General features: G+C 41.1%; 6 protein-coding genes across 7 annotated transcripts; all 6 read left to right on the forward strand.

The window, feature by feature from the left end:
- Positions 1-1,172: 1,172 nt before the first annotated feature.
- On the forward strand, positions 1,173-2,618 carry LOC125563055. Its single transcript, XM_048727750.1, has 2 exons — positions 1,173-1,373; positions 1,637-2,618. Exons 1-2 carry the CDS (start codon positions 1,244-1,246, stop codon positions 2,053-2,055), a joined length of 549 nt encoding a protein of 182 aa, XP_048583707.1. The 5' UTR covers positions 1,173-1,243; the 3' UTR covers positions 2,056-2,618.
- A 1,358-nt stretch (positions 2,619-3,976) lies between these two features.
- LOC5502035 lies at positions 3,977-5,444 on the forward strand. The gene is made up of 2 exons (XM_032370311.2): positions 3,977-4,197; positions 4,463-5,444. Exons 1-2 carry the CDS (start codon positions 4,068-4,070, stop codon positions 4,879-4,881), a joined length of 549 nt encoding a protein of 182 aa, XP_032226202.2. The 5' UTR covers positions 3,977-4,067; the 3' UTR covers positions 4,882-5,444.
- A 1,341-nt stretch (positions 5,445-6,785) lies between these two features.
- Positions 6,786-7,758, forward strand: LOC125563059. Its single transcript, XM_048727754.1, has 2 exons — positions 6,786-7,026; positions 7,289-7,758. The coding sequence occupies exons 1-2, from the start codon at positions 6,897-6,899 to the stop codon at positions 7,531-7,533; spliced, it is 375 nt and encodes a 124-aa protein (XP_048583711.1). The 5' UTR covers positions 6,786-6,896; the 3' UTR covers positions 7,534-7,758.
- Positions 7,759-9,637: 1,879 nt separating this feature from the next.
- On the forward strand, positions 9,638-13,549 carry LOC116609474. 2 transcript variants are annotated; one of them, XR_007308083.1, is made up of 3 exons: positions 9,638-9,835; positions 10,099-10,572; positions 13,083-13,549. XR_007308083.1 is itself a non-coding variant. In XM_048727749.1 (2 exons), the coding sequence occupies exons 1-2, from the start codon at positions 9,706-9,708 to the stop codon at positions 10,515-10,517; spliced, it is 549 nt and encodes a 182-aa protein (XP_048583706.1). In that variant the 5' UTR covers positions 9,638-9,705; the 3' UTR covers positions 10,518-10,758. The 2 variants fall into 2 exon arrangements, 1 of the variants encoding a protein (XP_048583706.1); XM_048727749.1 differs by lacking the exon at positions 13,083-13,549 and having other exon boundaries at positions 10,099-10,758.
- On the forward strand, positions 12,139-13,549 carry LOC125563056. The gene is made up of 2 exons (XM_048727751.1): positions 12,139-12,347; positions 12,609-13,549. The coding sequence occupies exons 1-2, from the start codon at positions 12,218-12,220 to the stop codon at positions 13,025-13,027; spliced, it is 549 nt and encodes a 182-aa protein (XP_048583708.1). The 5' UTR covers positions 12,139-12,217; the 3' UTR covers positions 13,028-13,549.
- Positions 13,550-19,486: 5,937 nt separating this feature from the next.
- LOC5502042 (calumenin) lies at positions 19,487-24,140 on the forward strand. Its single transcript, XM_032370310.2, has 7 exons — positions 19,487-19,855; positions 20,228-20,427; positions 21,098-21,261; positions 21,902-21,962; positions 22,036-22,136; positions 23,422-23,508; positions 23,991-24,140. The coding sequence occupies exons 1-7, from the start codon at positions 19,611-19,613 to the stop codon at positions 24,087-24,089; spliced, it is 957 nt and encodes a 318-aa protein (XP_032226201.1). The 5' UTR covers positions 19,487-19,610; the 3' UTR covers positions 24,090-24,140.
- Positions 24,141-24,534: the final 394 nt, after the last annotated feature.

Consider the following 24,534-nt stretch of genomic DNA (forward strand, 5'->3'; position numbering starts at 1 on the left):
CATAGTAACAACTATTCCAAATTTTTTTCCATCGAACAGATTACTGTCTTGTCCCTGGAGTTAATTTCGGTTTTCCTGTGGTGTTTCGGGTTTGCTGTGGTTAATGCTGTGACGTCACCTGAAACTCTTTCCAGTGTCTCTTCCCCAATGACAAACCAATCATAGAAAAAGGTGTGTAGCATTGGAGTCTATGAATGACAAGAGCCTGGTACCAAGCAAGCACATTACCTGGGTTGCTAAGGGGGAGAGGGCTGGTGTGCACACTCATATCAGGGACGGATCTACCTTTTCCCTACGGGGGGGGGTTTGACTCAGTGAAAAAGGGGGAGGTGGTAATTTTTTTTTGTTACATATGGCTTTCTGGCAGCCCAGTCAGAACGGGCAGCCCATGCTAAGAACATCAGAACATGCCGAGGTTCAGATAGCAGATTTTTTTTTTTCTTTTTTAAGTCCTGTTGCGTTCTAAAATGCAGAATCAAATTGTGCTCGTAGTAATGACCCTATTATTGCTATTAATTATTAGTGTAATTGTCTACCAGGTAATTTATTAAAAATTATATTTTTAATACACTAAAATTTAAGAACATCGTTAAGAAAATATTTAGTCCCAAAATAAGAACAGCCCAGCCTCAATTTAAAATTAAACGTTTTTATAAAAAAATGTAATCTAAGAACACCCCTAAGAACATTTCCACTAAAATGTAACCCCACAATCTAAGCTATGCTTCATATCTAAAACTTGCCCATCATCTCTAATTAAATGGTCTGACTTTTGTCCCTGTGTTATCGAAATTTACGTTCCACACCAGCAAACCTCCAACAATAACACGATCTGCAAACTTCTATGCAATACCTTTTACCACCCTAATAAAGTCCCAAGATTTTACCTAAGCCCTAAATGCTCATCATTGACGCTTTACAATAAGTTTTGGATTGAGAGATCTCGACACAAAAATCTAGAGTCCAGGATACCTAACAGGCATTAAAAACATAAATGGATCTCATGCCACAGGGCATTAATTTTTACATAACTTTTCAATAGAATTAAAAGAAACAAATAAAAAATTGAATTCAAATTCCTAAAAACAATAAGCAATTGTTGAATTTTACATAACCCTTATGTAATCCTTTTGTCTCAATCCAGCAGATAACAATTTGATCGCCTCACTGTTCTCTCTATAAATCGCATAAAGCAGCAAGTACGAATTATTCGCTGCAGCTACATCGACTGACGCTTGTTCCAATGTTTAAGCCCGAGTCAAAAATGAAGTCGCTGTTCGTGGTTCTCGTCGCCCTGTTCGCCTGTGCCGCTGCAAGAAGTGCGCCTCCAAGGAGAGAGATTGTAAAGAATGACATCGATAATTTTGTTAGAGGTTAGTATCCTTAATTTCCAGCCTTTTTTAAACTAGCGAACAATCCCCGTGTTTTCAATTCACCTTATACCTAAAGTGCAGAATTTATATCGTGTTTATAATACCAACCTTAAATCTTACTAAACCTAATAATAAGGCGAGACATCATGAGCACTTATCTTTTATCGATTTTTTCTCCCTTTTTTTTTGCTTACTAGAATATCCTTATCACTCTTTTTTAACCAAAGTTCACTCATGTATTTTTCTAATATCACCTTTTACAGATCTTATGGACGAACACGGTACGGTGGCACCGTCTGTAGGACCAGCTCCTCCAAGCCTCAAAACGTACTTCGACGATATAGCTCAAAAAATCATCTCGTACATGGCCATACAACATGGGCTTATAAAATCCTGGGTTGGAGAGCAATTCCGCGAGGTCGTGGCCGCTAAACTCAAGGGGAAGTTCCAGAATTTCAAAGAAGAGCAAGAGAAGGCTTGGGAAAATTTCGAGGAGAACAAGGACAAGCTTACAAAGGAGGAGATCGTGGCGAAGATAGAGAAAACGCACAAGGATGCAATGGCCTTCAAAAGCAGTGTGAGGGCTGAAATCCACGCCCACTTAGTACAGTTACAAGATTATTTGGCGAAAAAGGGTATCAAGGACGAAGAGTTGGATAAAAGCGTTGTTGGTTTGGAATAGACACCCGAATGGACGTGCCGAACACTAAATGGAAAACCCGAACACCCAAAAGGAGATCCCGAACACTAAATGGAAAACCGAAACACCCGAATTGACATCCCGATCACCAATTGGAAAACCCGAACACCCGAATGGACATCTCGATCACCAATTGGAAAACCGAATCATCCAAATGGACATGCCGAACACTAAATGGAAAACCGAAACACCCGAATGGACATCCCGAACACCCGAATGGACATCCCGAACACCCGAATGGACATCCCGAACATCAAATGGAAAACCCGAACACCCGAATGTACGTGCCGAACACCAATTGGAAAACCCGAACACCCGAATGGACATCCCGATCACCAATTGGAAAACCCGAATGGACATCCCGAAAACCCAAGGACATCCCAGCGACCCTATCAAGCCTCCTAAACATCTAATGGACATTCGGCTATAAAAGGAATATACCGAATCTAGGCAAAACATTACACAATTTGTAGATTTAGTAGATTAATTTTTTTGTATTAAAAAAGCATTAAAAAAGCTTGAATAAAGCCACCACTTATGTTCTAGCTACACTGGTATCTTGGCGAATGACACCAGGCGCGTACACAGGGCGCAGGGTGTGTGCGCAACTCCCCCTCCCTCCCCCCCCCCCCTTGGGGGCCAAAAAATGGGTCATTTATTATTTTCTTATGAGGAATCTTCAAATGCTATACTTTATTGCAAATGCTACCAATAAAACTGCGCACCCTCCCTCGACCCATTCTGGGAACGCACCTGGACATGGTAACAACTATTCAAAAAAATTTTCCATTGAACAGATTACGGTCTTGTCCCTGGAGTTAATCTCGGGTTTCCTGTGGTGTTTCGGGTTTGCTGTGACGTCACCTGAAACTCTTTCCAGTGTCTCTTCCCCAATGACAAACCAATCATAGAAAAAGGTGTCTAGCATTGGAGCCTAGGAATGACAAGAGCCTGGTACCAAGCAAACACATTACCTGGGTTGCTAAGGGGGAGAGGGCTGGTGTGCACACTCATATCAGGGACGGATCTACCTTTTCCCTACGGGGGGGTTTGACTCAGTGAAAAAGGGGGAGGTGGTATTTTTTTTTTGTTACATATGGCTTTCTGGCAGCCCAGTCACAACTGGTAGCCTGGCAGCCCATGCTAAGAACATCAGAACATGCCGAGGTTCAGATAGCAGATTTTTTTTTTCTTTTTCAAGTCCTGTTGCGTTCTAAAATGCAGAATCAAATTGTGCTCGTAGTAATGACCCTATTATTGCTATTAATCATTAGTGTAATTGTCTACCAGGTAATTTATTAAGAATTATATTTTTAATAGACTAAAATTTAAGAACATCGTTAAGAAAATATTTAGTCCCAAAATAAGAACAGCCCAGCCTCAATTTAAAATTAAACGTTTTTATAAAAAAATGTAATCTAAGAACACCCCTAAGAACATTTCCACTAAAATGTAACCCCACAATCTAAGCTATGCTTCATATCTAAAACTTGCCCATCATCTCTAATTAAATGGTCTGACTTTTGTCCCTGTGTTATCGAAATTTACGTTCCACACCAGCAAACCTCCAACAATAACACGATCTGCAAACTTCTATGCAATACCTTTTACCACCCTAATAAAGTCCCAAGATTTTACCTAAGCCCTAAATGCTCATCATTGACGCTTTACAATAAGTTTTGGATTGAGAGATCTCGACACAAAAATCTAGAGTCCAGGATACCTAACAGGCATTAAAAACATAAATGGATCTCATGCCACAGGGCATTAATTTTTACATAACTTTTCAATAGAATTAAAAGAAACAAATAAAAAATTGAATTCAAATTCCTAAAAACAATAAGCAATTGTTGAATTTTACATAACCCTTATGTAATCCTTTTGTCTCAATCCAGCAGATAACAATTTGACCGCCTCACTGTTCTCTCTATAAATCGCATAAAGCAGCAAGTACGAATTATTCGCTGCAGCTACATCGACTGACGCTTGTTCTAATGTTTAAGCCCGAGTCAAAAATGAAGTCGCTGTTCGTGGTTCTCGTCGCCCTGTTCGCCTGTGCCGCTGCAAGAAGTGCGCCTCCAAGGAGAGAGATTGTAAAGAATGACATCGATAATTTTGTTAGAGGTTAGTATCCTTAATTTCCAGCCTTTTTTAAACTAGCGAACAATCCCCGTGTTTTCAATTCACCTTATACCTAAAGTGCAGAATTTATATCGTGTTTATAATACCAACCTTAAATCTTACTAAACCTAATAATAAGGCGGGACATCATGAGCACTTATCTTTTATCGATTTTTTCTCCCTTTTTTTTTTTGCTTACTAGAATATCCTTATCACTCTTTTTTAACCAAAGTTCACTCATGTATTTTTCTAATATCACCTTTTACAGATCTTATGGACGAACACGGTACGGTGGCACCGTCTGTAGGACCAGCTCCTCCAAGCCTCAAAAAGTACTTCGACGATATAGCTCAAAAAATCATCTCGTACATGGCCATACAACATGGGCTTATAAAATCCTGGGTTGGAGAGCAATTCCGCGAGGTCGTGGCCGCTAAACTCAAGGGGAAGTTCCAGAAATTCAAAGAAGAGCAAGAGAAGGCTTGGGAAAATTTCGAGGAGAACAAGGACAAGCTTACAAAGGAGGAGATCGTGGCGAAGATAGAGAAAACGCACAAGGATGCAATGGCCTTCAAAAGCAGTGTGAGGGCTGAAATCCACGCCCACTTAGTACAGTTACAAGATTATTTGGCGAAAAAGGGTATCAAGGACAAAGAGTTGGATAAAAGCGTTGCTGGTTTGGAATAGACACCCGAATGGACGTGCCGAACACTAAATGGAAAACCCGAACACCCAAAAGGAGATCCCGAACACTAAATGGAAAACCGAAACACCCGAATTGACATCCCGATCACCAATTGGAAAACCCGAACACCCGAATGGACATCTCGATCACCAATTGGAAAACCGAATCATCCAAATGGACATGCCGAACACTAAATGGAAAACCGAAAAACCCGAATGGACATCCCGAACACCCGAATGGACATCCCGAACACCCGAATGGACATCCCGAACACCCGAATGGACATCCCGAACACCCGAATGTACGTGCCGAACACCAATTGGAAAACCCGAACACCCGAATGGACATCCCGATCACCAATTGGAAAACCCGAATGGACATCCCGAAAACCCAAGGACATCCCAGCGACCCTATCAAGCCTCCTAAACATCTAATGGACATTCGGCTATAAAAGGAATATACCGAATCTAGGCAAAACATTCCACAATTTGTAGATTTAGTAGATTAATTTTTTGTATTAAAAAAGCATTAAAAAAGCTTGAATAAAGCCACCACTTATGTTCTAGCTACACTGGTATCTTGGCAAATGACACCAGGCGCGTACACAGGGCGAAGGGTGCGCGCGCACCTACCCCTCCCCCCCCCCCCTTGGAGGCCAAAAAGTGGGTCATTTCTTATTTTCTTTTAAGGACTCTTCAAATGCTATGCTTTTTTGCAAATGCTACCAATAAAACTGCGCACCCTCCCTCAGCCCATCCTGGGAACGCACCTGGACATAGTAACAACTATTCCAAAAATTTTTCCATCGAACAAATTACTGTCTTGTCCCTGGAGTTAATTTCGGGTTTCCTGTGGTGATTCGGGTTTGCTGTGGTTAATGCTGTGACGTCATCTGAAACTCTTTCCAGTGTCTCTTCCCCAATGACAAACCAATCATAGAAAAAGGTGTGTAGCATTGGAGCCTAGGAATGACAAGAGCCTGGTACCAAGCAAGCACATTACCTGGGTTGCTAAGGGGGAGAGGGCTGGTGTGCACACTCATATCAGGGACGGATCTACCTTTTCCCTACGGGGGGGTTTGACTCAGTGAAAAAGGGGGAGGTGGTATTTTTTTTTTGTTACATATGGCTTTCTGGCAGCCCAGTCACAACTGGTAGCCTGGCAGCCCATGCTAAGAACATCAGAACATGCCGAGGTTCAGATAGCAGATTTTTTTCTTTTTTAAGTCCTGTTGCGTTCTAAAATGCAGAATCAAATTGTGCTCGTAGTAATGACCCTATTATTGCTATTAATCATTAGTGTAATTGTCTTCCAGATAATTCATTAAGAATTATATTTTTAATACACTAAAATTTAAGAACATCGTTAAGAAAATATTCAGTCCCAAAATAAGAACGGCCCAGCCTCAATTTGAAATTAAACGTTCTTATAAAAAATGTAATCTAAGAACACCCCTAAGAACATTTCCACTAAATGTAACCCCACAATCTAAGCTATGCTTCATATCTAAAACTTGCCCGTCATCTCTAATTACATGGTCTGACTTTTGTCCCTGTGTTATCGAAATTTACGTTCCACACCAGCAAACCTCCAACAATAACACGATCTGCAAACTTCTATGCAATACCTTTTACCACCCTAATAAAGTCCCAAGATTTTACCTAAGCCCTAAATGCTCATCATTGACGCTTTACAATAAGTTTTGGATTGAGAGATCTCGACACAAAAATCTAGAGTCCAGGATACCTAACAGGCATTAAATACATAAATGGATCTCATGCCACAGTGCATTAATTTTTACATAACTTTTCAATAGCATTAAAAGAAACAAATAAAAAATTGAATTCAAATTCCTGAAAACAATAAGCAATTGTTGAATTTTACATAACCCTTATGTAATCCTTTTGTCTCAATCCAGCAGATAACAATTTGACCGCCTCACTGTTCTCTCTATAAATCGCATAAAGCAGCAAGTACGAATTATTCGCTGCAGCTACATCGACTGACGCTTGTTCTAATGTTTAAGCCCGAGTCAAAAATGAAGTCGCTGTTCGTGGTTCTCGTCGCCCTGTTCGCCTGTGCCGCTGCAAGAAGTGCGCCTCCAAGGAGAGAGATTGTAAATAATGACATCGATAATTTTGTTAGAGGTTAGTATCCTTAATTTCCAGCCTTTTGTAAACTGGCGAACAATCCCCGTGTTTTCAATTCACCTTTTACCTAAAGTGCAGAATTTATATCGTGTTTATAATACCAACCTTAAATCTTACTAAACCTAATAATAAGGCGGGACATCATGAGCACTTATCTTTTATCGATTTTTTCTTCCTTTTTTTTTGCTTACTAGAATATCCTTATCACTTTTTTTAACCAAAGTTCACTCATGTATTTTTCTAATATCACCTTTTACAGATCTTATGGACGAACACGGTACGGTGGCACCGTCTGTAGGACCAGCTCCTCCAAGCCTCAACAAGTACTTCGACGATATAGCTCAAAAAATCATCTCGTACATTGCCATACAACATGGGCTTATAAAATCCTGGGTTGGAGAGCAATTCCGCGAGGTCGTGGCCGCTAAACTCAAGGGGAAGTTCCAGAAATTCAAAGAAGAGCAAGAGAAGGCTTGGGAAAATTTCGAGGAGAACAAGGACTAGCTTACAAAGGAGGAGATCGTGGCGAAGATAGAGAAAACGCACAAGGATGCAATGGCCTTCAAAAGCAGTGTGAGGGCTGAAATCCACGCCCACTTAGTACAGTTACAAGATTATTTGGCGAAAAAGGGTATCAAGGACAAAGAGTTGGATAAAAGCGTTGCTGGTTTGGAATAGACACCCGAATGGACGTGCCGAACACTAAATGGAAAACCCGAACACCCAAAAGGAGATCCCGAACACTAAATGGAAAACCGAAACACCCGAATTGACATCCCGATCACCAATTGGAAAACCCGAACACCCGAATGGACATCTCGATCACTAATTGGAAAACCGAATCATCCAAATGGACATGCCGAACACTAAATGGAAAACCGAAACACCCGAATGGACATCCCGAACACCCGAATGGACATCCCGAACATCAAATGGAAAACCCGAACACCCGAATGTACGTGCCGAACACCAATTGGAAAACCCGAACACCCGAATGGACATCCCGATCACCAATTGGAAAACCCGAATGGACATCCCGAAAACCCAAGGACATCCCAGCGACCCTATCAAGCCTCCTAAACATCTAATGGACATTCGGCTATAAAAGGAATATACCGAATCTAGGCAAAACATTCCACAATTTGTAGATTTAGTAGATTAATTTTTTGTATTAAAAAAGCATTAAAAAAGCTTGAATAAAGCCACCACTTATGTTCTAGCTACACTGGTATCTTGGCAAATGACACCAGGCGCGTACACAGGGCGAAGGGTGCGCGCGCACCTACCCCTCCCCCCCCCCCCTTGGAGGCCAAAAAGTGGGTCATTTCTTATTTTCTTTTAAGGACTCTTCAAATGCTATGCTTTTTTGCAAATGCTACCAATAAAACTGCGCACCCTCCCTCAGCCCATCCTGGGAACGCACCTGGACATAGTAACAACTATTCCAAAAATTTTTCCATCGAACAGATTACTGTCTTGTCCCTGGAGTTAATTTCGGGTTTCCTGTGGTGATTCGGGTTTGCTGTGGTTAATGCTGTGACTTCACCAGAAACTCTTTCCAGTGTCTCTTCCCCAATGACAAACCAATCATAGAAAAAGGTGTCTAGCATTGGAGCCTAGGAATGACAAGAGCCTGGTACCAAGCAAGCACATTACCTGGGTTGCTAAGGGGGAGAGGGCTGGTGTGCACACTCATATCAGGGACGGATCTACCTTTTCCCTACGGGGGGGTTTGACTCAGTGAAAAAGGGGGAGGTGGTATTTTTTTTTTGTTACATATGGCTTTCTGGCAGCCCAGTCACAACTGGTAGCCTGGCAGCCCATGCTAAGAACATCAGAACATGCCGAGGTTCAGATAGCAGATTTTTTTTTTCTTTTTTAACTCCTGTTGCGTTCTAAAATGCAGAATCAAATTGTGCTCGTAGTAATGACCCTATTATTGCTATTAATCATTAGTGTAATTGTCTACCAGGTAATTTATTAAGAATTATATTTTTAATACACTAAAATTTAAGAACATCGTTAAGAAAATATTTAGTCCCAAAATAAGAACAGCCCAGCCTCAATTTAAAATTAAACGTTTTTATAAAAAAATGTAATCTAAGAACACCCCTAAGAACATTTCCACTAAAATGTAACCCCACAATCTAAGCTATGCTTCATATCTAAAACTTGCCCATCATCTCTAATTAAATGGTCTGACTTTTGTCCCTGTGTTATCGAAATTTACGTTCCACACCAGCAAACCTCCAACAATAACACGATCTGCAAACTTCTATGCAATACCTTTTACCACCCTAATAAAGTCCCAAGATTTTACCTAAGCCCTAAATGCTCATCATTGACGCTTTACAATAAGTTTTGGATTGAGAGATCTGGACACAAAAATCTAGAGTCCAGGATACCTAACAGGCATTAAAAACATAAATGGATCTCATGCCACAGGGCATTAATTTTTACATAACTTTTCAATAGAATTAAAAGAAACAAATAAAAAATTGAATTCAAATTCCTAAAAACAATAAGCAATTGTTGAATTTTACATAACCCTTATGTAATCCTTTTGTCTCAATCCAGCAGATAACAATTTGACCGCCTCACTGTTCTCTCTATAAATCGCATAAAGCAGAAAGTACGAATTATTCGCTGCAGCTACATCGACTGACGCTTGTTCTAATGTTTAAGCCCGAGTCAAAAATGAAGTCGCTGTTCGTGGTTCTCGTCGCCCTGTTCGCCTGTGCCGCTGCAAGAAGTGCGCCTCCAAGGAGAGAGATTGTAAAGAATGACATCGATAATTTTGTTAGAGGTTAGTATCCTTAATTTCCAGCCTTTTTTAAACTAGCGAACAATCCCCGTGTTTTCAATTCACCTTATACCTAAAGTGCAGAATTTATATCGTGTTTATAATACCAACCTTAAATCTTACTAAACCTAATAATAAGGCGGGACATCATGAGCACTTATCTTTTATCGATTTTTTCTCCCTTTTTTTTTGCTTACTAGAATATCCTTATCACTCTTTTTTAACCAAAGTTCACTCATGTATTTTTCTAATATCACCTTTTACAGATCTTATGGACGAACACGGTACGGTGGCACCGTCTGTAGGACCAGCTCCTCCAAGCCTCAAAAAGTACTTCGACGATATAGCTCAAAAAATCATCTCGTACATGGCCATACAACATGGGCTTATAAAATCCTGGGTTGGAGAGCAATTCCGCGAGGTCGTGGCCGCTAAACTCAAGGGGAAGTTCCAGAAATTCAAAGAAGAGCAAGAGAAGGCTTGGGAAAATTTCGAGGAGAACAAGGACAAGCTTACAAAGGAGGAGATCGTGGCGAAGATAGAGAAAACGCACAAGGATGCAATGGCCTTCAAAAGCAGTGTGAGGGCTGAAATCCACGCCCACTTAGTACAGTTACAAGATTATTTGGCGAAAAAGGGTATCAAGGACGAAGAGTTGGATAAAAGCGTTGCTGGTTTGGAATAGACACCCGAATGGACGTGCCGAACACTAAATGGAAAACCCGAACACCCGAATGGACATCCCGAAAACCCAAGGACATCCCAGCGACCCTATCAAGCCTCCTAAACATCTAATGGGCATTCAGCTATAAAAGGAATATACCGAATCTAGGCAAAACATTCCACAATTTGTAGATTTAGTAGATCAATTTTTTGAATTAAAAAAGCATTAAAAAAGCTTGAATAAAGCCACCACTTATGTTCTAGTTACACTGGTATCTTGGCAAATGACACCAGGCGCGTACACAGGGCGCAGGGTGCGCGCGCACCTCCCCCACCCCCCTCTTGGAGGCCAAAAAGTGGGTCATTTCTTATTTTCTTTTAAGGACTCTTCAAATGCTATGCTTTTTTGCAAATGCTACCAATAAAACTGCGCACCCTCCCTCAGCCCATCCTGGGAACGCACCTGGACATAGTAACAACTATTCCAAATTTTTTTCCATCGAACAGATTACTGTCTTGTCCCTGGAGTTAATTTCGGTTTTCCTGTGGTGATTCGGGTTTGCTGTGGTTAATGCTGTGACGTCACCTGAAACTCTTTCCAGTGTCTCTTCCCCAATGACAAACCAATCATAGAAAAAGGTGTGTAGCATTGGAACCTAGGAATGACAAGAGCCTGGTACCAAGCAAGCACATTACCTGGGTTGCTAAGGGGGAGAGGGCTGGTGTGCACACTCATATCAGGGACGGATCTACCTTTTCCCTACGGGGGGGGGGGGGGGGGGGGGTTTGACTCAGTGAAAAAGGGGGAGGTGGTATTTTTTTTTGTTACATATGGCTTTCTGGCAGCCCAGTCACAACTGGTAGCCTGGCAGCCCATGCTAAGAACATCAGAACATGCCGAGGCTCAGATAGCAGATTTTTTTTCTTTTTTAAGTCCTGTTGCGTTCTAAAATGCAGAATCAAATTGTGCTCGTAGTAATGACCCTATTATTGCTATTAATCATTAGTGTAATTGTCTTCCAGATAATTCATTAAATATTTTTAATACACTAAAATTTAAGAACATCGTTAAGAAAATATTCAGTCCCACAATAAGAACAGCCCAGCCTCAATTAAAAATTAAACGTTCTTATAAAAAAATGTAATCTAAGAACACCCCTAAGAACATTTCCACTAAAATGTAACCCAACAATCTAAGCTATGCTTCATATCCAAAACTTGCCCATCATCTCTAATTACATGGTCTGACTTTTGTCCCTGTGTTATCGAAATTTACGTTCCACACCAGCAAACCTCCAACAATAACACGATCTGCAAACTTCTATGCAATACCTTTTACCACCCTAATAAAGTCCCAAGATTTTACCTAAGCCCTAATTGCTCATCATTGACGCTTTGCAATAAGTTTTGGATTGAGAGATCTCGACACAAAAATCTAGAGTCCAGGATACCTAACAGGCATTAAATACATAAATGGATCTCATGCCACAGTGCATTTTTTTTTACATAACTTTTCAATAGCATTAAAAGAAACAAATAAACAATTGAATTCAAATTCCTAAAAACAATAAGCAATTGTTGAATTTTACATAACCCTTATGTAATCCTTTTGTCTCAATCCAGCAGATAACAATTTGACCGCCTCACTGTTCTCTCTATAAATCGCATAAAGCAGCAAGTACGGATTATTCGCTGCAGCTACATCGACTGACGCTTGTTCTAATGTTTAAGCCCGAGTCAAAAATGAAGTCGCTTTTGGTGGTTCTCGTCGCCCTGTTCGCCTGTGCCGCTGCAAGAAGTGCGCCTCCAAGGAGAGAGATTGTAAAGAATTACATCGATAATTTTGTTAGAGGTTAGTATCCTTAATTTCCAGCCTTTTGTAAACTGGCGAACAATCCCCGTGTTTTCAATTCACCTTTTACCTAAAGTGCAGAATTTATATCGTGTTTATAATACCAACCTTAAATCTTACTAAACCTAATAATAAGGCGGGACATCATGAGCACTTATCTTTTATCGATTTTTTCTTCCTTTTTTTTGCTTACTAGAATATCCTTATCACTTTTTTTAACCAAAGTTCACTCATGTATTTTTCTAATATCACCTTTGACAGATCTTATGGACGAACACGGTACGGTGGCACCGTCTGTAGGACCAGCTCCTCCAAGCCTCAAAAAGTACTTCGACGATATAGCCCAAAAAATTATCTCGTACATGGCCATACAACATGGGCTTATAAAATCCTGGGTTGGAGAGCAATTTCGCGAGGTCGTGGCCGCTAAACTCAAGGGGAAGTTCCAGAAATTCAAAGAAGAGCAAGAGAAGGCTTGGGAAAATTTCGAGGAGAACAAGGACAAGCTTACAAAGGAGGAGATCGTGGCGAAGATAGAGAAAACGCACAAGGATGCAATGGCCTTCAAAAGCAGTGTGAGGACTGAAATCCACGCCCACTTAGTACAGTTACAAGATTATTTGGCGAAAAAGGGTATCAAGGACGAAGAGTTGGATAAAAGCGTTGCTGGTTTGGAATAGACACCCGAATGGACGTGCCGAACACTAAATGGAAAACCCGAACACCCGAAAGGACATCCCGAACACTAAATGGAAAACCGAAACACCCGAATTGACATCCCGATCACCAATTGGAAAACCCGAACACCCGAATGGACATCTCGATCACCAATTGGAAAACCGAATCATCCGAATGGACATGCCGAACACTAAATGGAAAACCGAAACAGCCGAATGGACATCCCGAACACCCGAATGGACATCCCCAACACCCGAATGTACGTGCCGAACACCAATTGGAAAACCCGAACACCCGAATGGACATCCCGATCACCAATTGGAAAACCCGAATGGACATCCCGAAAACCCAAGGACATCCCAGCGACCCTATCAAGCCTCCTAAACATCGAATGGACATTCGGCTATAAAAGGAATATACCGAATCTAGGCAAAACATTCCACAATTTGTAGATTTAGTAGATTAATTTTTTGTATTAAAAAAGCATTAAAAAAAGCTTGAATAAAGCCACCACTTATGTTCTAGCTACACTGGTATCTTGGCGAATGACACCAGGCGCGTACACAGGGCGCAGGGTGTGCGCGCAACTCCCCGCGCAACTCCCCCTCCCTCCCCCCTCCCCCCTTGGGGGCCAAAAAGTGGGTCATTTCTTATTTTCTTTTAAGGACTCTTCAAATGCTATGCTTTTTTGCAAATGCTACCAATAAAACTGCGCACCCTCCCTCAGCCCATCCTGGGAACGCACCTGGACATGGTAACAACTATTCCAAAAATGTTTTCCATCTAACAGATTACTGTCTTGTCCCTGGAGTTATTTTCGGGTTTCCTGTGGTGTTTCGGGTTTGCTGTGGTTAATGCTGTGACGTCATCTGAAACTCTTTCCAGTGTCTCTTCCCCAATGACAAACCAATCATAGAAAAAGGTGTGTAGCATTGGAGCCTAGGAATGACAAGAGCCTGGTACCAAGCAAGCACATTACCTGGGTTGCTAAGGGGGAGAGGGCTGGTGTGCACACTCATATCAGGGACGGATCTACCTTTTCCCTACGGGGGGGTTTGACTCAGTGAAAAAGGGGGAGGTGGTATTTTGTTTTGTTACACATGGCTTTCTGGCAGCCCAGGGGGTTTAAACCCTCTATACCCTCCCCCGAGATCCGTTATATCATATATATCAACGAAGTGTAAAATTTGAGGATCTTTCAATAAGAAATTACCTATTTTTTGGAAGTTTGCACATACCCTATACTGTGTAGCGAGGTTTGCGGTTTCAGAAGAAAGGGAAGAGTATGATGGCATGTGTCACGATAGCTCGGACCTTGTAAACTACGTTGTTGTTTTCTAATAAATATTAGCAAGAAAATCAAGACATGGCGGCAGCGGCGAGATTCCTGAATCCACCGGAGTTCTTCGACTTCACCAAGCCTTTAAAGTGGCCGGAATGGAAGCAGAAGCTCGAGCGGTACGCGATTGCTACGAAACTTACGAAGGAAGAAGGAGAAATACAGGTGAGCACGCTCGTTTATTCAATGGGAATTGAAGCGGAAAACGTTCTCAAGTCCTTTGATTTTTGGTAAGTAAGTCCTAAAGAAATATGATGATTATTTTATTCCAAAGAGAAATGTTATTCATGAGCGAGCGAAATTCCATCAGAGATCTCAAATACCCGGAGAATCGACAGAATCATTCATAAGAAACCTGTACGAATTAGCTAAGAAATGCGACAGGTGGGCCCGCACACACGCTAATAATGATGTTTGTCCCGCTATAGGAAAAAAGTGCAACAAGTGTAATAAATACCATCATTTTGCGGCAGCTTGTCACTCGCCACCTATGAATGCTAATGAGGTTACACAACCACAGGGAGACCAGCGATTTTTCTTAGGAGATGTAGAATCGGACGGAACAAAGAATCCATGGACAGTTGATTTGTTAATCAACCAGAAACCTGTTAATTTCAAGATTGACACGGGGGCTGATATTACAGTTTTGTCGGAATCAACTTATAATTATCTCCCAAACTCTCCAAAGCTAAGCCAGAGCGCGCAGATATTTCAAGTCAAGGAGGAAAACTGATCTGTAAAGGACAATTTCTGACTGAAGCTAAGCTAAATGGGGAGGCATACCAGGTTAAGATGTTTGTTATTGCAGGAGAGCAAGTGAACAATTTACTAGGACGGGACACTGCTTGTAAAATGGATCTAGTACAGAGAGTTGGAGAAGTTTTGTTTGACGTATTCGGAGATATTGGTCTTCTTAATTGTGCGCCAGTAAAAATCGAGTTACGAGAGGGTGCACAACCGTATCACGTCAATACCGCCAGACAAATCCCGTTCCCACTCTTACCTAAAGTCGAGAGTGAGCTGGATAGAATGAAGCGCGAAGGTATAATTGAGGAAATTACAGAGCCTACTGATTGGTGCGCGCCTATGATTCCAGTCGCAAAGAGTAATGAGAAGGTCAGGATTTGTGTTGATCTGAGACGACTAAATGAATCTGTGAAGCGAGAGAGATATGTCTGCCAACCCTTGATGATGTTGCGCCCAAGATGGTTGGAGCGACCTTGTTTTCAAAGCTCGACGCGTCAAGTGGATTTTGGCAAATACCCCTCACTGATGAAAGCGCAAAGCTTACGACCTTTATCACACCACAAGGCAGATTTTGTTTCCGAAGATTGCCGTTTGGTATAACCTCTGCACCCGAGATATTCCAGCGATGCATGACAGATTTGTTGAAGAACCAAGAAGGAGCATACTCGATAATGGATGACGTCATTATCGTCGGAAAAACCCCGGAAGAACACGACAAAGGATTACGCGAGACTTTGAAGATCATTAAAGAATCGGGTTTGAAACTGAACAAAGAAAAGTGTGAGTTCCGAAAGAAAGAAATCTCTTATTTCGGACATGTGATTAACCAGCAAGGCATTAGTCCAAACCCCGAGAAAGTGAGAGCTATCCAAGCACTCGCAGCGCCAGAGAATGTCAGTGAGTTACGCCAAGTGACAGGCATGATTAACTACCTTGGCAAATTTCTACCCAACTTATCCACAGTCATGGCTCCAATGAACGACTTGCTTAAGTCAGATACAGTCTGGCAGTGGACCGAAGTGCAACAAGAAGCCTTTGATAAGGTCAAAGAGATGGTATCCACAACGCCAGTTCTAGCATTTTACGATCCAAACAAGGCGATCACTGTTAGCGCAGACGCTAGTAGCTACGGAATCGGGGGAGTTCTACTTCAGGAAGACAAAGGGACATTGCGTCAAGTAGCATTCTGCTCGCGAACACTAACACCAGCAGAGAAAAGATACTCGCAGATCGAGAAGGAATGCTTGGCATCAGTGTGGACTTGTGAGAGATTTTCACGTTATCTGATTGGTCTAGAATCTTTCACACTTCTTACAGATCAAAAACCGCTGGTACCGCTGATTAACTGTAAGGATTTGGATAAGACACCGGTGAGATGTCAACGCCTGCTAATGCGCCTGATGAGGTTTAATGCGAAAGCAGTGCACATACCTGGTAAGGAACTTATAATAGCAGACATACTGAGCAGAAACCCACTTAAGTCAAATGTGTCAGACAGCGAAGATGTTGAAGCATACGTAGACTCAGTAGTGAACACTAGAATTGCGAAAGATAACCTTCGAGAGATAGAGCAAGAAACTCAGGAAGATTCCAAGCTTAAGTTAGTATTGGAATACGTTAGAAATGGATGGCCGATGCATCCAAAACAGGTTCCCGAAGAAATACGAGAGTATTTTGGAATTCGTAACGAACTATCAGAAGTCAATGGCAAGCTCGTGTTTGGAAGTCGTATTGTGATCCCAGAATCGATGCGCGGTTACGTCTTGGACAGAATCCATTATGGACACCAGGGTGTAACAAAGTGCCGCGAGAGAGCACGTCTCTCCGTCTGGTGGCCTGGTTTAAGCAGAGGTATCGCACAGAAGGTTGCGTCATGTGAATTCTGTTTAGTCAACCAGCCTACGCAGAGGAAGGAACCTCTAGGAACCACACCATACCAGATAGACCATGGCAGATGATTACAGCAGATCTTGCAATGTCGGATGGTAAAGATTATCTTATCGTAACAGACTACTATTCAAGGTATATTAAAATCGCACACACTACAAAGTCACCTCATACTACCTCCAAACGAGTGATCGGTAAACTTAAGAAAATGTTTGCGAGATGGGGAATACCCGAACAAGTAAAGAGTGATGGGGGACCTCAGTTCACATCTAAGGAGTTCGAGGAGTTCAGTAAGGAGTATGGTTTTACGCACGATCCATCGACCCCACATTTCCCTCAAGGAAATGGTGAAGTGGAAAGTGGAGTACGAATTGCGAAGAGGATTCTGAAACAAGAGGATCATTTCTTAGCATTGATGACTTATAGAGCAACCCCCGACACAAGCCACAAATGAAAGTCCTTGTAAGCTTATAATGGGTCGCGAAATACGCACAAGATTGCCTACACTAACTGATAATTTACATCCAAAGACGCAAAATCACAAAGAGGTGAGAAAAGCCGACGAGAAAACCAAGCAGAGATACAATAAGTCATTCGATGATCGTCACGGCGTTAGATCACTACCTGTACTCGAAGAAGGAGATCAAGTAAGAGTCAAACTTGATAATGAAAAAGGATGGAAAACGCAAGGTCCAATTGTTGCAGCAGACACTCGTAACAGATCGTACATCGTAGAAACGTCTAACTCAAGTCTTCTGAAGCGAAATCGTCGTCATTTACGTCCTTCAGCTGGGATAGATCAAGATACTACTCCCTACGAGCTACCGGAAGAAGACCTTGTAAACTACGTTGTTGTTTTCTAATAAATATTACCTAGAAAATCAAGACAGCATGAAGAATGTGTACGAAGGATGGGGAGAGAGGCAAAATAAATGCTTGTCCGCAATCATTGTTTTTTTCAGGCATTGCATTCATTTTTTTATTGCAAAATTCATGACATTGGATTGGTGCATTTTTCAGGTTTCCTTATTTCACACATACACACTAGAATAGCGTCTATTCAAACGAGTGTGTGCTATTTTTGAATTTAATTTTTAATATTTTTTCTGTTCATTGTTATTGCCTTAATATTAATGGAGCTCTGTATTCTATGAAGTCTGGTGGCAATGACAACTGCACATTAGCATCTCATCATCTCAGGGGGGGTGTCTGAGAAATACAACGCGTGCATGCAAGCTGGGGGGGTGTCTATGAGATGAAACGCGTGCGGCATAAGCGTTTTCTCCCCCCTCACCCATTTCACACCGCCATAACTTTTCTCTTGCTCTCTGCTGAAAGACCACCGCCATAACTTTTCTCTTGCTCTCTGCTGAAAGACCACAGAATCGCTAACTCAGTCTACAAACCGGACAAGGGTATCATTACAACCAAGCTTTAAGATAATAACCCAAGCTCAGGAGTCAGTGAACATCGAAATTCATCTAACAATAATCATCGCCCAATCCCAGAAATTAAATCAAATAAAGCATCTAAATATTGCATGTGGTGTTTTTTTATATCAATTCCTTTCTGAAGTACTTTTGCCACGAAAACACATATCGCGAGTCATTTCTACAATCAACTCTAATAAAAAAAAAGCTTAGCTTCATTTATAGAGAATGGGCTGCCGATGTTATAATCTGCCTAGTCCGACATTGGCATTCTAATTCTATTCGGGATTTAGTTCGTTCTTTTTACCGTTACAAGATTAAGATGTAAATACAGATCGTGAAAGAAAAAAACCCCTAGGTTTCGAAGATGGGACTTGCTTGATAGAACTGTAGAAAAGTGTGCAACGAGAGGATTCTATCGCTAAGTTATACAGTGTATACTCTCTTCCGCGAAGGCACCAGAGGGAAACCCAGGATAAGAAAAGAAAAACAAAATTTATGTTCTTTTTGCAGCTAAATCGGCTGTGAACTCTCGCGAAAGTTCGGGAGGAATTCACAATAACCAGTGTTCTTCCGAAGCCCCGAACCGCCCCTGGCTACCGTCCGGATATTTTATAGGAATGCAATTGGAATGCTCCTCGTATCATCGTTTAAAAAGGTCCCCACTGTATAAAGAAGATCTCATATACTCCAAAAAAAACCTCTTATATTCTAATTGGTCTAATTGGGATAATTATTTTGATTTATATTATTCTTATCAACATTTATTCGGTCTTTTTCTACACGTTTCTATGCGGGGAGGAGATTGTGAGGGCTGATAGCTTTGTCAACTGATGGGACTTGATGGGAGAATTACAAACTTGTCTAAAAGTACGACCTTTCTCAAATACTAAAGATTTATGAATCCATTTTTAAGTTAATCCGTGACAGGCTTTGATGATTATGTCAATGCAAGCTTCCTTAACGCCACGTCAGTAGTTTACGGTTTGTCGCACAGGAGTTTATGGCTGAACGAGTTTTCTTTGTCGTATTAAATATTCCACTCAGTATTGTCTACTAAACCTGTAGAAAAACGCTACGTGTTAACCCCAACAACCCTCAACCTACTATAAAATTTGGTCATTTACGCCCCAAACAATTCCATCCTTACAGCCTGAATTACTTCCAAAGGTCTTCTTCATTATGACACAGTTCAAGAAAATTGTTTTCTTGTTAATTGTGGTTTCAGTCTTTAGCATAAACGCTGGGAAATCGAAAGGGAAGAAGCAGCCACCGATTCCTCCAAATAATGAAGACTCATTTTCTGAGCAAGACCATTTCCCCGGCGGAGAGCATTCCTCAAAATACGACCATGATGCTTTTCTCGGCGAAGACCAGGCGGCTGAATTCGACGAGTTGACCCCTAAACAAACCAAACAACGGCTCAGGTAAACACATCATTTCATAGTTGATATTTCTGTTTGCTGTTGTGACTACAATGCGGTTCAGTTGCATGAATTAATAACGTAGAAAACGCATAAGATCACCACTCTCGAATTAGTTGGTGTTTTTGTGTATTTGTCTATGAGATTACAATGATGTATCGCCTTAATAATTTTTTTCATTCCCCGCTTGGCCCAGCCGTTTAAGCTCGATTAGCTCTGCTATTTCTTTAAATGGCTGGTGCCAAAGTATTGATATAGATTTCTCTAAGAATAATTAAAATTATTAATAATTATTATTGTAACTACAGGGTGCCAATGAATCTATTTGTTTGTTTCTATTTACACAAAGTTTTAATAATTCTCAAACTTTATCAGAGAGCTGTTTCCTAAAATAGACGTAGACCAAGATCAGAAAATCTCGCTGAAAGAACTGGTTGAATGGATTGATGTAAACATGAAGAAGCACACGAGAAAAAGCTCAGAGTCCCGTATGGAACAGATGGACAAGAACAAGGACGGCAAGGTCTCATGGGAAGAGTATGTCAACGTGGAGTATGACCCCAAGAACGAGAAAGGTGCGTGAAAAGGTGCGTGACGTGCGCAAGGTTCGTGACAATATCACACTGCGTGGCTGCTTAGTCGAGCCCTGATAACCTTACTCGGACTCTCCTGCGAAATGGAAGTAATTTATGATTCCATTCCTTACATTTGAAAATACAACGATATATTTGCAAGAAAAATCAAAAATAACCATCCACAATTAAAGACTGATACTTCATTTATGATATTTGATTGAAAGCTTCTCTGTCACTTGCTTGAATAAGCCGATGGAAAAGGATTCTTTGTGTTACTCGTCATTGAACGGGAGCATAAAATGGCGGCGTGATTGGCCTTCACACCAGCATTTACCCCAGCACTTAAACCAGTTTAAAGGTGTTAAACCATTTAAGGCTTAAATCAAACTGGTTTAAATTTCAATTTCCCAAGAGTGGACAAAACCAAAAACAAAACTGAATAGACTGTGCTGTACCTGTTACTAAGTGATTATTTAGCTAGTAAGAATTCGAATTTCGAGAGAAACTTGGCAAGTTATCAGGCATAAAAAAACCTTGTTTACTACCATCCCCCTCGAAAATCCTGTTTTTTTACGACTGAATCAGACATTTGCTGCGCACCCCTCCCCACACCCTTACCATCCCCCTCGGAAAATCCTGTTTGCTTACGATTGTGTCCTTGTGGTCTCAGGAATGTCCAATGAAAACAAAGACCACCTTAAGGAAATGAAAAAGCGTGACGAAAAGAGATGGAAACACGCCGATATGGACAACGATAACCTTCTGACTATAGACGAGCTGCAGATGTTTATCCACCCTGAAGAGACGCCACGAATGACAAGCGTTCTTGTGCAGGTAACCATGACGTCATAAAGATCATGTGACCATGTCTAAATATCTGCAAAGCCAATGTAACTATGCCAGGGGCGTAGGCAGGGGGGTGGCCAAGGGGGCCCGTCCCCCCCCCCCCCTTTCTAGCAGCCAAAAATACAGGAAATGTATGAGACATTATATAGAACACAGGAGAAAATGCCTTAAAAGGCCTCCTGTTAGAAAATCTTGGCTACGCCGTTGTATGCCGTCATGACAGCGACCGCCCTTTTATATCTCACTGGTCGGTGGTGAAAATAATCTAGCAAGGCAAAATCTCTAGAAGAAAACAAGTAATCCTTGGTTGAAAAGCACAACACAACCTACCAGAGAAAAACATCGAGCAAGCCAACTGTACATTTTTACCTCGTCAGATATTAAGTGATCGGTCCTTAATAACCATGTCGTTGGAATATGCCTTGTCGTCTGTGAAAATAACAGGGGCGTAGCCAGGGGAGTGGCCCGGACCCCCCCCCCCCCCCCTTTCTGGTCCAATAAAGCTATTACATTTCAGTCGTTACGTCTCAGTTGAAAAAGAAAGTTCTTGAGGAATCGTCCCAACCCCTAGGCCCCTGGAAAAAACTTACATATATTGACTAACATCAATATACCGGTTTGATTTTAGGAGAATATGGAAATGCTGGACAGTGACAAAGATGGAAAAATCAGCTTTGCCGAATACGCAGGTAAGTTGTCTGTAATGTGGCGCATGCGTGCATTTATAAAAACACACCTAAATAATGATTTTTTTTCTACTAGGCTTAGATGGAACAGGAGAGGATAACCAAGACTCGTTGAAGAGTCTAAAGGATGACTTTAACAATGACCTCGACAAAGACAAAGATGGCTCACTAAACAAGGTAAGTTGAGATATAAAGATTGACGTCATTTAGTAACCATGGCTACATAAAAAAACATGTTGAAATGCTTAGGAAGGCTTACTAAACAGAGTACGGCGAATTGCATTTTATATGACGTCATGTTTATAATCTTTTGCAATGACAACATGACATCACGACATCATGACATCATAATAGGGCCAAAGCAGGGGTTGGGCACTGGGGGCAAGTGTCCCTCACCCAAATATTAAAAAATACTAACGTTATATACTTCTCCAGTTCTCCCTAGTCCACTCCACCCCTTCCCGCACACACACACACGTAGTTTTTTCTAGACTTGCTACATCTTTAATAATTATATGACAAAGTTGGTTTATTTATTAGGTTTCCTTAGAAAAAATACCCTTATTACATAGACTATCTTACAACAGGGTCTAGATTGGGGAATCTGCATGTCGACAGTCAGCTAAAAGTTCCATAATTTGTCGGTAGTCAGTAAGAATTATCGGTATTTGTCGGTATAACTTTAATAATTAATTCATGATAAATTAATTATTGATTAATATTGACAGAAAAGTTAGATTGACGATGGAAGTAAAGAGTGTAAAAATGTCGGTAGTAGGCAAATATTCTTTTGTCGCTAGTTACTATTTACTTCATGTTTTGTCGGTAGTCGGTTACTTTTAAGACCGTTTGTCGCTAGTCGATTAAAGGGGCAGAGTCATGGCACTGCGCATGTCTGGATTCAGTGTTTATTTTGGGCTTTTAGTAGTCTGCAAAAAGTTGAACTTTAATAGCTGCCAATGGCTTGTTAAAATAATATGCAATATTTTATCGAAAACTATGTTAATTGACAGTTTGTGGTCCTTTCCTTTGAATTTAAGGCTCCCAAAGGAGGATCATAAGTCAATAATATAATTTGACTGAAATTCATTGAGTGCGGGCCGGAGAGCTATTGACAAGCCTTACCATGGCACTGCCCCTTTAACTCCATCCAGACCCCTGTTACAATGAATACAGACCACAATGCAAAGAAAGCCCAGGTCTTGACTAATTTTTCCCGATATCAGTCAATCTTGTTTTAAAAACTGTCATTTCCTTTTTAGGCATTACATACCATATTTGTGAGTCCGCTTCAATCATTTTTTCGCTTTTCCATCGCTCTACAACTTTTTAAGTCGAGAATTTCCATGTAAACTTGCAGGAATTCGTGTTTCCTACGATTCTGCTGGCAGCCATTTTGGAAATGGAGCCTAGTCCCTAACGTTTTTTTTTTTTACTGACTTCTCTGATGATGTCGTTCTAGGAGGAACTGAAAAGCTGGATATTTCCGAGCGGATCTCCTTCATCCGGAGAAGCCGAGCATCTCATGACAGAAGTCGACAAGAATAAGGTTTTATTGCCAGTAGTCCTCTCTTACTCAAACCAGATAAGTATAACATATGCTTGCTAAGACATAAGTTATACCTGTCTCCCTTCAATACTTTCCATAAAATTCAACCTTGTTAACTCACACATTCTTAGAAAAAGACTTGTGCTTTTTTCACACGTCAAAGCAATTACTCTGTTTCACAGAAGCATAAAACATACTTTTTCAACTTTGTGTTGATTTATAATTTGCATGCCAGAGACTGCATTATATCCCATGAAAATTATCTTTATCCCTACTAGGTAGGGTGTCTCTGAGGGGGTAGACACGCCCTATCTTCATGTGAACAGAACCTAATAAAACAAGAAAATTTTGTGTCGAATCTGCCGATTACATGATAGCACGAACTGAAATGCGATTTTAGTTGCGTCTTCGAGTTATCGGGAGCATTTATCTAGCAAATTCTTGTGACTATTGCTTTTAAGCATTTGTGTTCAATGTTTCAGGATAACTTCTTGACGGTGGACGAGATAATGGAGCGCTACGAGCTTTTCGCCGGAAGTCGAGCTACAAATTACGGAAACATGCTGAAGAAAGAGCTGTAGCCTTCTCAGGCGCAAAGGATCGAGTCTTCAATAAATGTGTGCTTTGCTTTGGCTGTGTTTCCCTTTCTTTTATATTTCTGCGTTTAGTGATCGTACTATCTGTATTCTGTAAAAATTTGAATTTCAACCAGAATCGTTGTGTGTGTGCGTAGTGAACTATTGATATCCGCTAAAACTGAACCAATTTACACTTTTCTCACCTTTAAAATGATCCTAAAGTACCAAAACCCATGATTCACCCCCATTTCAATGCCTTATAAGGCAGGCACTTCGAACACTTCGCGTTCTACAAACAAAACAAGTCTCTAGAGTGCGCGGGTCACTACGCCAAGGAGCGCTCTTGTACCGAGAGTACCAAAGAACAGAATACCCGTCCACATTTTAAGGCCTCTAAATTTCATCGGTCCGCGGTCCGCAGTCCAGAACTACTTAATCTGAAGTGCCC

The sequence above is a fragment of the Nematostella vectensis genome, chromosome 5 (assembly GCF_932526225.1).
Source record: "Nematostella vectensis chromosome 5, jaNemVect1.1, whole genome shotgun sequence".
Lineage (NCBI taxonomy): Eukaryota > Metazoa > Cnidaria > Anthozoa > Actiniaria > Edwardsiidae > Nematostella > Nematostella vectensis.

Excerpts from the sequence above, each read along its gene's own strand:
- LOC125563055 (XM_048727750.1), top strand. The coding sequence starts at position 1,244 with ATGTTTAAGCCCGAGTCAAAAATGAAGTCGCTGTTCGTGGTTCTCGTC. Across the intron at positions 1,374-1,636 it reads CATCGATAATTTTGTTAGAG|ATCTTATGGACGAACACGGT; the intron begins GTTAGTATCCTT and ends CACCTTTTACAG.
- LOC5502035 (XM_032370311.2), top strand. The coding sequence starts at position 4,068 with ATGTTTAAGCCCGAGTCAAAAATGAAGTCGCTGTTCGTGGTTCTCGTC. Across the intron at positions 4,198-4,462 it reads CATCGATAATTTTGTTAGAG|ATCTTATGGACGAACACGGT; the intron begins GTTAGTATCCTT and ends CACCTTTTACAG.
- LOC125563059 (XM_048727754.1), top strand. The coding sequence starts at position 6,897 with ATGTTTAAGCCCGAGTCAAAAATGAAGTCGCTGTTCGTGGTTCTCGTC. Across the intron at positions 7,027-7,288 it reads CATCGATAATTTTGTTAGAG|ATCTTATGGACGAACACGGT; the intron begins GTTAGTATCCTT and ends CACCTTTTACAG.
- LOC116609474 (XM_048727749.1), top strand. The coding sequence starts at position 9,706 with ATGTTTAAGCCCGAGTCAAAAATGAAGTCGCTGTTCGTGGTTCTCGTC. Across the intron at positions 9,836-10,098 it reads CATCGATAATTTTGTTAGAG|ATCTTATGGACGAACACGGT; the intron begins GTTAGTATCCTT and ends CACCTTTTACAG.
- LOC125563056 (XM_048727751.1), top strand. The coding sequence starts at position 12,218 with ATGTTTAAGCCCGAGTCAAAAATGAAGTCGCTTTTGGTGGTTCTCGTC. Across the intron at positions 12,348-12,608 it reads CATCGATAATTTTGTTAGAG|ATCTTATGGACGAACACGGT; the intron begins GTTAGTATCCTT and ends CACCTTTGACAG.
- LOC5502042 (XM_032370310.2), top strand. The coding sequence starts at position 19,611 with ATGACACAGTTCAAGAAAATTGTTTTCTTGTTAATTGTGGTTTCAGTC. Across the intron at positions 21,262-21,901 it reads TGACAAGCGTTCTTGTGCAG|GAGAATATGGAAATGCTGGA; the intron begins GTAACCATGACG and ends GTTTGATTTTAG. Across the intron at positions 22,137-23,421 it reads AAGATGGCTCACTAAACAAG|GAGGAACTGAAAAGCTGGAT; the intron begins GTAAGTTGAGAT and ends ATGTCGTTCTAG.